Source organism: Saccopteryx leptura, chromosome 2 (assembly GCF_036850995.1).
Source record: "Saccopteryx leptura isolate mSacLep1 chromosome 2, mSacLep1_pri_phased_curated, whole genome shotgun sequence".
Taxonomy (NCBI): Eukaryota; Metazoa; Chordata; class Mammalia; order Chiroptera; family Emballonuridae; genus Saccopteryx; species Saccopteryx leptura.
Window position 1 is genome coordinate 256,003,620 of NC_089504.1, and position 13,190 is coordinate 256,016,809.

Below are 13,190 nucleotides of genomic sequence, written 5' to 3' on the forward strand. Positions count from 1 at the left end.
TTCTCCTGGCTCCATGGAACTTTTTAAAAGCTCATGTAGCATACAGACGGGACGGACGTACACCATGAAGATGAAAGCTAAGAGGTTAAAATAAAATAAAATGTATTCTCTCCTTCCTGCCCTTTGATCCCATCCTCCAGGGACACGGCACATACGACCTGAGTGTGTTTTCTCTACATGTGTTCTGTACACAGGCAGATCTACAGTCGCATCTCTATTCAGAAAGATGTTTTTAAGTTTAATCAGAAAGAATCCAAGCTTCTGCAGGTGCTACTGATGACCAGCCAGCCTGGGACCCTGCAGAGGACAAGAACGGACCCATACATCTTGCCACGACCCATGCAGAGTCCGATTTCCGGCAAGTCGGCTGTGACGGTCAGAGTGGCTCAGGCCAAGAGGGAAAAGACCTCGGTGCACTCAGAAAAACCAACCAGTAGGACAGACAGCATGAGGCACCCTGAAGGAGGGGCAGATTGTGCCCAGTGACCAGAGGCCGGCTGATGGAGCAGGGGGCACACGGACCTGGAGACAGGGCCCCCACCCCCTCCTCGGGTTTGCACTGGGGTTATTACCATGCACGACTGGCCCACTGACACCAGGACAGGAAGTGCTGGCAGGCCTCCGGCAAACAGGCAAGAAGCTGTGGCGAGCAACCACCCCACCACCTAACTTCATCTCTGCCGAGGGTGTCCGAATCCCAAACCTGCCACCCCAGATTGGATGTGGCAATAAAAGCACTCCCCATCCCCACCCGCCAACCACGCTCCCCCAGGTGACACACACACACACACACACACACACACACACACACACACATACACACGCCCCCTTACCTCCTCGTTCTGATAGGCAGTCACCGCAATGAACTGGGTTTCAGGGAAGGAGCAGTTCATGACCATGCGGTGGGCTTCCCCCACGCGCACGATGTGGACCTGGGGTTCGTATTTGTGCAAGGAATTCAGCATTATCTGTTGAGGTGCAAGGAAAAGAGTAAGGCAAGACGTGCAGTGCACACGGCCTGGGCTCCCACGGGAGTGGGGCAGGAACAGGCGGACGCACTGGCCTCCACGGTCTGTCCCAAGCTCAGCACCACCCTGGGTGCCACACATACTGCGAATGCTTGGTCACCTAAGGTGGCATCGCACCGCTCTGACACGTGAAGGGAGGATTTTCCCAGGGGCTCCCTGGGACCCTCACGTGGGAGCTTATAGGAGGGTGGGGGCTGAGATCCCAGCGGAGTTGCTCTAAAGAATATTCAGTGTTCTGCCCAAATCCTAATTAACTGCCTTCTTTTCCTCTCCCCATTTTCAGCACAAGAATGGAGATTTGGTCCATGAAAACATACTGGTGTCCTTCACTGGGGGTGGGGGGGAGCCAGTACTTCACGAACCATGGCTGCACCCCACCAGGGGGCTGCCTGAAGAGGAATCTCTAGGCCACATTGGCTGGTTACATAAAACCCACTCCATGTCACCAACGAGTGGTTTGCTCAAGGCCTCGTGTTGTGACACTGGGAGGCAATAACAGTCTACTTTTCGGGTTCCTGTTTAAAAAAGAACTGGGACCTTCTGAAAATTGCAAAGCCCCCTCCGTCCCAGCGGGCTGGGCACAGAGAAAACAGGGCAGGGCACAGAGAAGGGACTGGCCAAGTGAAATACGGGGATGGGGGTGGGGGTGGGGGGAACAGACTTCCACTAACCCCCCCACAACTCCACATCTGATAAAGTAACAACCCTCCACGGGACCCCACTATTCCTAGTCCTACTAGAGACAACAAAAGAGGAAAAATGTCCCCAAATTTTGTTCCTTCTCACTGAAAGACCTTAAGTAAAACCTTCCCTATTTGAGGTCTGTCTGAGGTTTTTGTTGTTTTGTGTGGTTTTTTTTTCTTTCTTTCCTGCAAACCCCAAGCTGGTTCCATATTGTATTGATAATTATACTAATGCCCAAGTGGAGGTAGCAATTATTTCATTAGGAGTGGCTCCTGAGTGAGGCATGTGTCCACTGCCAACAGGCCACTCTCACCAAAAATAAATAAATAAAGAAGAAGAGGAAATAACAATAACGTGCCACCCTCCTCCTCTCCTTCCCCTGGTAAAGACAGTACACTGAAAGGGCCCCATGATTAAGGAAGCTCTCTCTTCACATCAGGAAGTCCATTAAAAACTGAAAGCACCAATTAAGAGCTGTTTATTCCTGTTTACATTTGGGCTCCAGGGAATAATTGGCTTCTGTGGGAGAAGAGGCCGGTGAGGACCCCTCTAATTGCCTAAATGCACCCTTGTTTTTCTTGATTAGTGTGGCGCAGGGGCAGCGGGCAGCCAGCGCTCCCAGGACCGTACCTGCCCACCTCCGTTCAGCTTGTTGGTGAGTTTGACTTTGCTGAAGGAGACCGGCGCCTTCATCCAGTGGGCCCCGAAGTTGGGGGAGTCCGGGTGGATGTAGACGCAGCTGTGGCTGGAGACCTCGGGCTTGCCTGCGGGCACCCACTCCCCATTGACATACTTCCAGCGGTGACTGTCCGTGGGGACAAAGTCCAGCAGGAGGGAGTACATGGCATTGGGATCCAGCCCCGTGACACTAATCTTCAGGACGGGGAACATCCGTCTGAAAGAAAAAGGCAGAAACGGAGCCACAGGAGGGATGTTAGAGTGTTAGGGACACTGCCCCGCCCCTTGTCCACCCTGAGATCTTCTACAGAGTGCCTCTCTGATGGTGCAGAGAATCCTGGGGAGAGGCCAGCTAAAGAGGAGCCCACCCAGCAGCCCCAATGCCAACAGAGCCTCTTTTGTAAATGCATTTGATACTGGCGTTCTACTTTTAAGTGGTGTGTCCCAAGTTCAAGCCTGAAAACCACTGATCTAGTCATCTGGCAGAGGAACCTGCAGCCCAGGGGGTATAATTAGATGTCCATTCATACAGAGAGCCTCTCCACGCCTCCCTCCCAGCACCCATGGCCACAGAGTGGTCCCACTCCGTCTCACGAGAACCTGAGCCCCAAATAACAGTAACGGCACTGACGGTGACAGCATGGTCTCGTGATGACGTGAGCAAGGGAATGCTTGCCTAGCCTTTCCCGTGAGACTTAGAGCCTTTACCACGCCGGTGTGCACCATACACCTGTGAGGAGGAGGCACAGAAGGTGCATGCCGTGAACTTAAATGACGGTGAAACCATCTTTTCCTGAGCACTTTGAGGGCCTTTGTGCTCCGGGGATTTACTGTGAGACACGCTGGTCTATAATCACATGTCCTTCCTCGTGCTTTAGAACACACAGCAAGTCGGCTCTCGTGGATATCTGCAGCGACTACCTGGCCGCCTGGCTTCTGACCCCCTTTGGTTTCTTCTTCCTTCACCAAACGTTCGCAGTTGTTCTAATCCGTCCATTCAAGACCTGGCTTCCAGGCACACGCCCACCCCCAGCTGCCTGCCCCAGCGCTTGTCTGATTTGTTAATACTGCTTTTAAAATCTACCTTTCCAAATTGAGAAAGTAACCCTCCAGAGTCTAGACACCTGCCGCTCAAAGTGGTCGTGAACCACCATGTCAGTGTAGCCGGAAGCTGAGGGAAATGCAGACCCTCGGCCCTCACTCCAGATCTACTCAGTCAGAACCTGCTTCTTCAAAATCCTCAGGTGAGCCCTAGGAACATGAAAGCTCCAGGCATATGGGTCTAGGGGACCCTCAGCTTTTAAGACAATAACTAAGGAGCCATGCAACGGAGTGGGGAGGGTAGTCTAAGCAGTGGTGCTTCTGATGAGCTGGGGGAGAACCGGAAGGGAAACGGGACGGGTTCATCCTAAGAGAAGGGGTGCAAGAAGGTCTGCAAAGGGCACAGGTGAGCATCCGGAGGGTCACCAAGCACATCCCGCCCTGTGCCGCGGTGCCCAGCTTTGCAATGAGGTGCTATAGGAATTGTTACCTGTGGAGAAGGAAGGGACTGACCCACAGGAGGCAGAGATGGATGTAGAGACGGACTCAAGCCAGCTGGGCTCCAGTCTCCTGAGTGTCATTTACATGGACTCCCTGAGCTGTTGGACATGGATAGGATCTTCTCCCCTTTAGCTCAACCAGCTCAGATATTTCCTTCCCAACTCCCCTGCTGGCTCCTGTGCCTGTGGCTGCATCCCAGGCTCTGTTTCCTGAGTGCTCTGCCGTGGGGACCACGCCAAAGCTCCTCTTGGCAAAATGCAAAGAGCCCGGGGACTGTGACCCTCACTCCAACCAAGGTCCCTCTCTCTGTCTGGCACTGAGTAAAGTGTCCAGTAGCTAGAACCTCCGACAGGCCACCTGAAGAACGATGGAGTGTGGGTTCCGGCTCAGTATGCTTGGTGGCAGCTCCCACCCTTCCTGAATATATATGGCTGTGAGCTGCCCTGCTGAAACTCGCCAACAGTCCATTTCAGCATCTCACTCACCCAGCCTCCAAGTTGCTGCTGCAAAAACTCAAAATGAGGCCCTGGTCGGTTGGCTCAGCGGTAGAGCGTCGGCCTGGCGTGCGGGGGACCCGGGTTCGATTCCCGGCCAGGGCACATAGGAGAAGTGCCCATTTGTTTCTCCACCCCTCCGCCGCACTTTCCTCTCTGTCTCTCTCTTCCTCTCCCACAGCCAAGGCTCCATTGGAGCAAAAGATGGCCCGGGCTCTGGGGATGGCTCCTTGGCCTCTGCCCCAGGCGCTAGAGTGGCTCTGGTCACGGCAGAGCGACGCACTGGAGGGGCAGAGCATTGCCCCCTGCCCCCTGGTGGGCAGAGCGTCGCCCCTGGTGGGCGTGCTAGGTGGATCCCGGTCGGGTGCATGCGGGAGTCTGTCTGACTGTCTCTCCCCGTTTCCAGCTTCAGGAAAAAAAAAACCTCAAAATGAGCAAAATATAAATGAATTTTTGGGGGGTAATTAACCAAACTCAATGAGCTAATGTATGCAAAGTGCTTCTCCCTCGTCGGCAAACTGCAGCTCGTGAGCCACATGTGGCTCTTTGGCCCCTTGAGTGTGGCTCTTCCACAAAGTACCACGTGCGGGCGCTACCTCGATAAGGAATGTACCTACCTATACAGTTTAAGTTTAAAAAATTTGGCTCTCAAAAGAAATTTCAATCGTTGTACTGTTGATATTTGGCTCTGCTGACTAATGAGTTTGCCGACCACTGTATAACGCCTGGCACCTGCTAAGCGCTCTGGACATGTTGGCAGTATTGTCATTATGTCCAAGGCTTCAGCTGGCCCGGCTCTGCATCTGCTCTAGAATCTCATCTTGGACAGTGAGTTTGGAAGAATCACAAGGGACATCCACACTGTCTCCCACCCGCCCTCTACTTTCCTCTCTGAAGACAAGAACACCCGTAGGATGGGGAGTGACTGCTAATGGCTATGGGGTTTCTTTTTTGGGGGGGTGACAAAAATGTTCTAAAATTAGATACTCATGATTAACGTACCACTCTGTGACTATTCTAAAACCACTGAACTGAGTACTTACAAAGGGCTGAATCAGATTGTGACGTGAATGATCTCTCAAAAAAAAGTCTGCGTTAATACCTTTTATGCCACCCACATGTTTATTCCCCCATTGAGTCACGGTCATTGGCATGGGGAGCTGAGTTCTTCGGGATGACCTGTGGGTAGTGCTCGTCCTACGGCCCCCTTTCTTCCTCTGACTCCCTGCAGAACCCTCCCTTCCCTGCGTGGGTGGCTCACAGGGAGAAAACTAATGCAGATAGGTTAGGACACGTGTAGGAAGTAATGCAATCCCCAGGGAAAGCAATGCATCTGAGGATACATCCCCAGCCTGGCTCCTACCCAGGCACTGCATCACCCCATCGCTGCTCCCCTCCCATAAGGACACGACTTGTTATTCCACATTAACAGAAATGATACTTCTCCCATCGGGAGACTGCCTGTCGTCTCAATCCATCCAGTGGCACACTCTCTGGTTCCTGCTTCCTGGAAGGGTTTTTTTTTATCTAGTCTTTCCTAGTCACCTCCAGCTAAACAATCCCCTTTTACAAGATATTTTAATATTTTCCCTTATTTTATTAACATTGGCCAAGTGTGGACACAGAGCCCTGACAGCAGAAATATCACTTGTTTGTTGTTGTTCTTTTAAGTGAGAGGAGGGGAAACAGAGAGACAGACTACCACATTTGCCCTGACTGGAATCTACCTGACAACCCCTGTCTGGGGCTGATGCTAGAATCAACCAAGCTATCCTCAGCACCTGAGGCCAAAGCTCGGACCAACCGAACCACTGGCTGTAAGAGGAGAAGAGAGAAAGAGGAGGGGAAGAGGGAGGGGAAGAGAAGCAGATGGTCACTTCTCCTGTGTGCCCTGACCAGGTATCGAACCTGGAATGTCTGCACGCCAGGCCAACACTCTATCCACTGAGCCAACTGGCCAGGGCCAAATCCCACTTATAAAGACTCACAAATGCAGGGGTTCAGAAATAATATCGAGGGGTCAGTTGGGGTTGTCAGTGGCTAGGAAGACTGGCTTGCCTCCATGAGGAACAAAGGGAGATGGTCTGATTGCTGGTCCTGGGCCTTTTCTGAAATGCTCACATTTAGAGAAAAAAAGAGAGGAATGAAACATGCACCTTCGTCACTACACACGTGAAAGTTCCGAAGTACTAAACGTTTCCTCAGAACAAACACGGAGGACAAGCGAACATCAGGAAAGTAAAGACGGCTGATGTCACCTACCTTCTCCATGTGCAGAACGGCCAGGGCTCTGCTCTTCGCAGGGCACGTGTGAGGGAGCACCTTGTCATTCCAACTCAAGACTCGAGAGGTGATGTAATGCAACATTTTCCAAATGACAACCATTAACACAGAACGACTCTGCACCTAGGATTTCACAGGCATCCATCTCGCTGAAGTCTCAGTTCGCCCCTAAGAGGTGACTGCTCTCATGCCCATTTGACAGATGAGAAAACTGAGGCTTAGGAAGCACGGGCCGATGTCTCTTTACTCTGTCCCACCACTTTCTCTTAACCACATTCACCACCCCTTTTCTCTCTCTCCTTTCTGATTCTTCTAGAAAGTAGACAGGGGAGGGCCTCACTGAGAGAGGAAGTCCCCTTAGTGTCCTCCTCAACCAGATTGCCTTTTTAGAGATTTATTTACTCATTTAACAAATGACTTGAAGTGCCGGTTCTAAGCCAGAAGCTGCTGTAGGTGCAGAGTCAGTGGCAAAACATTGCAGGCCCCAGGTCCTGGTTCGGGAAGTCTACCCTCAAGGGGAGAAGACAGGCAATGAACATACACACAGGGTTGTTGTTGTTGGTGGTGGTGGTGGTGGTGGTGTGTGTGTGTGTGTGTGTGTGTGTGTGTGTGTTTAACATATCAAATAATTTGAGGTTGCAAGAGTGCTGTGAGGGCCTGACCAGGCGGTGGCGCAGTGGATAGAGCGTTGGACTGGGATGAGGAGAACCCAGGTTTGAGACCCCAAGGTCACCAGATTGAGCACGGGCTCATCTGGTTTGAGCAAAGCTCACCAGCTTGGACCCAAGGTTGCTGGCTCGAGCAATAGGTTACTCAGTCTGCTGAAGCCCCCCCCCACCCCCGGTCAAGGCACATATGAGAAAAACAATCAATGAACAACTTAGGTGTCACAACAAAAAAATGATGATTGATGCTTCTCATCTCTCTCCGTTCCTGTCTGTCTGTCCCTGTCTATCCCTCTTTCTGACTCTCTGTCTCTGTAAAAAAAAAAAAAAAAAGAGTGCTGTGAGAGAACTACAATGGGTGATGTCAGCAGGGAGATTCAAGAGTGAGGGGCTACTCATGATGGACCTCAGTGGCTCAGCAGTAACACTGCAGCTAAGAGCAAAAATGCCCGGAACGGGAGACGGAAACGCACCTACCCACAGAGGAAAGAAATCACAAGTGCAACAGTCAGGAGGCCCAAACAAGCCTGGACTGTGGAGGGAGGGGGAAGGCCACTGTGACTCAGGCACAAGGAAGAAAAAGTTCCAGTTTTCACTTTCGCTGCTTCTAGGATAGAGTGCCCTTCTCTCCCCCCCACCCCGACTATGTCATGCCAGGTCTCACCAAGAATGTAGCATGGCCTTTACCTGTAGAAATAAATGTGCCGGTTTTGCCACATGTACACCCCATTCGGGAGCTCTACTGGGCATTCTCAGGACACTATGGCCTCATGAAAAATTATCAACATCACCGGCCAGCAGGGAACCATGGACCAGAACTGCAGGGAGGTCCCATTTCACAGTCACCGGGATGGACAGGGAGGAATCGGAGCCCTCACACGGCTGGTGGGTATGCGAAGGATCCAACCACTTTGGACGAGAGTCCGGCAGCCCCTCCCCCTGCTGTGAGGCTGGTTTTCATTGTATTTCCCTGTCCGTGGACCTCGGAGGCAGCAGGGCCAAAGGAGGCTGTGAGGAGTGAAGTTTGCAGGAAGAAAGGGGCTGAGATCAGGCAGAGGCTGTGGCGGGGGGGACAGCAGAGGTGGGTCAAGGCAAAATCCAGCAGGAGTCACTCGTAAACACCTTCCTCCATCTCCCCACAAAGCTATGATGTTCATGAAACAGTCATCAGAGGTCTGAGAGGGAGGGAGGGAGAGATAGAGGAAGAGAAAGAGAGATGGAGGGAGAGAGCGAAGGATGGAAGGAAAAAGGGAGAGGTGGAGGGAGAGAAAGAGAGGGAAGGAGAGGGGGGAAGATGACACAAGTGCACATGCCTTTCATAATTGGCAATTGCAGATATCGGAGAAGAACATCTGTGAGTGGGGTGTGGGGGCGCGCAGAGGCTAGTTCGCCTGGTTGCAACCTGGATTTCCTGTACTCTTGCACTGGGCCCACCGGAGACTGTGACCATCAGCGCACTGCACCAACAGCCCATCATCGCTGCCAGATTTACCTGAGGATCCCCGATGTGTACTCTATGATGGCAAATGGACGTGCCGGCCCAAGGCAAATTTAGTTGGAATGTGGTCAAAATCATTTAGCTGGATGGAAATGATGCTGGAAATGCAGCCTCTTCCCCTGACGGGAGGACGTTGCAGCAATGAAAATGGGGGGAGGGGCAGGGGGTACGAAGGGTGTCATTCATTTGCCTCTGAAGCTTGAGGCACGCAGGCTCTTCTGCAACCTCAAGTAGAACTCCGAGCTCCAGGGAACAGAGGGAACTCTGAGCCCGACGCGTGCGGTGACTCAGATGCGCTCTGGGAGATTTAACTGCCATCTCTGAAAGACCCACTCTGAATCATAAGAAGTTTTAAATTAAAAAACAAAACAAAACAGAAGAAGGCAGGAAGCACGGAGGGAAGGGCGGGGGAGCAGTCAGACAGGCGGAGGGAGGGAGGCAGGCCATGAGGGCATCTGAACCCTGGGTTCGGGGGATAATTCAGTGCCTTGGGGGGGAAATCCTCTCTCTTTACTACTTCAGATCAATGTCAGAGGCGAGTCTCTGCTTCACGCACACAGACGGTGCTTCATCTGAAAACCAGTCCTCCCATTCTCCCGTCCATCCATCCGTCCTCTGCTACTTTAAAAAACTTGTTCAGCCCTGGCCGGTTGGCTCAGTGGTAGAGCGTCGGCCTGGCGTGCAGAAGTCCCAGGTTCGATTCCCGGCCAGGGCACACAGGAGAGGCGCCCATCTGCTTCTCCACCCCTCCCCCTCTCCTTCCTCTCTGTCTCTCTCTTCCCCTCCCGCAGCCGAGGCTCCATTGGAGCAAAGATGGCCCGGGCGCTGGGGATGGCTCCTTGGTCTCTGCCCCAGGCGCTAGAGTGGCTCTGGTCGCAACAGAGCGATGCCCTGAAGGGTCAGAGCATCGCCCCCTGGTGGGCAGAGCATCGCCCCCTGGTGGGCATGCCGGGTGGATCCCGGTCGGGCACATGCGGGAGTCTGTCTGACTGTCTCTCCCCGTTTCCAGCTTCAGAAAAATACAAAAAAAAAAAAAAAACTTGTTCAGAACAATGGGACTCCAAGTGCACAAAGCTGAGGACCCCCATCCAAGGCTTTCAGAAAAGCCCTCATAAGTCCACAGCCAGCAGGGGTCGCACAGCGTGGGAGTACAAGAGCTCGGGATGGGTACTAAATGCCAGGAATTGTCTTCTGCACAGAGAAGGGCCACCAATACCCCCCAACCCCACCTGGGGCTCAGGAGCTCTTGTGGAGGACAGGGAGGGGGTATTTGCAGGGGACACTGCGGGGCTCTAGTCCAAGGAAACGGGTAAGAGAGAAGACATTCAAAGAGGTGGTCAGAAGAAGAGGGGGAACAGGGGTGAGGGAAGAGGGAACACAGCAGCGGGAGCCCTCCCTTCATGGAGAGGAAGGACACCATGTGGACCACAATTGGACTTTTCTACAAGGACTAGTTCCTACACGATGTCTTGAACCGTGGGAGAAATTTTCCATTTTAAATAAGGGGGCGGTGGGGGAGGGGGGATTTTATTGGTAAAAACAGCGAGAGAAATGTGCATGTTGGTACAACGTATTCTTAAACTGAATTGTCTGATGACATCAGAAATGCTGATTCATTTCTGCACTGGAAGAGATGAAATATATTCTCACTTGGTGACAGTGAGAATATATTTCAGTGAGAGTTATAAACACTTACATTGTGTTTATAAATGGCCACTCCAACAACCAAGGAGAGAGCAGGAGGCAGAGTATTCATGGAACGACTGCCCGGTTAAGGACAAAAAGTAAAAAACAGAAAGTCCTACCTACCATCCGGCATCATAAAAAACCTTTTACAGTTGGGCCACCACTCTTCTTCGAACAGAGAGCAAACCTAGTTAGGAGTCTGGGGTGATCCCTCAACATCAAAAATGTGTTCTTCTACCTCTTCCTCCCAAAAACAATGTGTAGTGACCGACCGAGAACAGGAGTGATCAGAGGTGTTAAAAGAAATACATCCTATCTACACGACATAAGCAGGAGGCCCGTGTAGAGAGAGAAAATATAAATATCCAGTGGGTATGTCGTACCTGGCCCTAGCAGCAATCCTGGTGCATGGCTGGGCCGTGTCTGGCATGCCTGTCACTGTCAAAGGACTTCCGTTCATGTCACAGCACTTGGCTTCAAAGTCCCCCCCCCCCCATGGACAAGGAACGGTCCCCTTTCCACTCTACATTTTATGAACAAATGGGGGTGCAAGACCTCAGGAATCGAGGCACTTTGCACAAGGACAAAAGCCTTCCAGAAGTTCAGCAGGCCCTGACTTCTCTTTAAGAGAAAGCAGACATTCTCACCAGGGTCACGGGAGGGGGGGGGCCGGAGGGGGCGTCCTTTCTTCCCCTCCTGAGAATGCCTTCCGACCATGTTTTGTGATCGTGGGAAACGCAGGATGAGTGAGCATTCATTGGCTTAATGTTGGGAGCCGGTCTGGCCAGGCAGGGGGGCCAGGAAAATCATCTCTGAAAAGACCCGTGCCTCTTCTACTAAAGCGAAAGCTTCTCAAATTACCCAAGCAGCCCCTTCAAGGACGGGATTCAACAGAATCCAAGAAATGCCTACGGAGATCGGGTTCGTTTAAATCCCTGATTTGTTGCAATGACAAAAAAGGCATCTTCCCCTCTCTCAGGCAGCCCTTTCCAGGGTCATTACCTATGACAACAGTTCCCACACTCATACACTCACACGCACCTCAACCGAACACGCACCACAACACACACACCAGGAAGCAGACAGAGTGATAGGCAAGGGTTACATTTGCCCTTTTGTCCCCCAATTTCAACGAGTCAGAAAACTCCAGCAAGTTAGTTACACAAAAGGAAAAACCGCCCAGCTTCCGAATCAAGTTCCTGTTCCCCTTTTCAGGGCAAAGTTAGAGCTCAGGTCTGCTCCCAGACATGCCGTCAGTTAAACGCTCCGTTATTCCCGACATGGGGACACGTTTCCCAAACCCAAGGGGCATGCCCCCTCCTTTAGAGTAAGTCCCCAGAATCTCTCCTCTGACAACGCATGCAAGACAGGTGGCTTCCGCCTCCACTTCTCTGACAAACTCAGAGAAAGTAATTAAGTTGGCCTGAGAAGCAAGTGACACCGTTCTTCTCATGTGTTTAGCCGGACCCCATGGCCACTTTCTCCATATCCAGGGTGTGTGTGGGGGGGAGAGGGTCTCACCTCCCTCGTCAAGCCCAGCCAGCCTCCCCCCCTCCAGCAGGGCCACACAGAAAGTCACCTGCCATTCTTGGTCACGATCATCTCATTTGTGACTTCCTTGAACCTCTGCCAGAGAGGGGCATCCTCCAAGATGATCTGGAGCTGCTTCTCGGTGGGGTCACCCTTCTCCCGCCCAGCCTGGAGCTCGCTCTCCACCACGTGGAGCAGGCGTGAGACGGTGCCGTCGCCGGACTTCTGCGCGCCCAGGTCACTCATGGTCACAGGCCGCTTGCCGAAGGAGGCACGTCCAGCTGGGAACCAGTCCCCACCTTGCTTGCTCCCACCTCCTCCTCCTCTCCGTCGCCTGTGAGAGGGACAGCGCCTGAGGCTGCAGAGAAGGTGCCCACTGGCCCTTGCCTAAGCTCCTAGCATGACACCCCTGAAAGTCTCCAAATTATACACCAACCTGTTAAGCTTTAGTGGGGGGGGGGGAAGGCAGGGGGAGGGAGAGGCAGGGGGGGAAGCAAAAGCCCTCTCTTAATTACTCATTGGATCAGGTGGGGGAAGAGAGCCAGGCTTCGCCATTGGTTGTTCTACATACAGGAACCGTTTAAGAAGAGTACTCCATCCAAATTATCAGGCTTTTATCTTGTTGTACCTGAAGAGGTCTAATCAGTGTATTGAGGACCATTTTCCCGTTAATTAAAATTGTTCCGGGCCCAGACTGCCACAATCAGGCAAATCATGTTTGTGTATAAATCGTGGCATGTGGCACCTATAGGAAAGAGGTCCCAGGGGACCGGGCAAACTTGAGGCCGACGCAGGCTGGCCCGACACAGGCCGAGAACCCAAGCCCTCGGCTATCTGCTAGCCCAGGAGAGCGGAGCACGTCTAGAGGCCAGGCACCGTGCCAAGGAACATGACCACCGTACCAGAGAAGGGTGGGCCGTGTGCCACCGCTCAAGGTCAGAGATTAGGACAAAAGAGCAGAGGATTCTATCTCCCAGGGTGTCCCCGACAGGTCACCTCTCTTCTGAGGGACCCCCCACACGCCCACATCCTGCTTACCTCCCACACACAGAAGAGCTCCCACACACCTGATCATTCCTCCCTAGAAGCCAGAGCCCTAGCT

At 52.6% G+C, this 13,190-nt stretch overlaps 1 protein-coding gene across 1 annotated transcript in view; it reads right to left on the bottom strand.

Annotated features, from left to right (window-relative positions):
* Positions 1-12,334, bottom strand: part of TBX19 (T-box transcription factor 19) — a 29,203-nt gene extending 16,869 nt beyond the window's left edge. The window contains exons 1-3 of the mRNA XM_066366022.1: positions 12,138-12,334; positions 2,343-2,607; positions 834-968 (exon numbers count right to left, since the gene is read on the bottom strand). Of these exons, the coding sequence (XP_066222119.1) occupies positions 834-968; positions 2,343-2,607; positions 12,138-12,334 (597 nt within the window). The remainder of the gene's footprint in view (positions 1-833; positions 969-2,342; positions 2,608-12,137) is intronic.
* Positions 12,335-13,190: the final 856 nt, after the last annotated feature.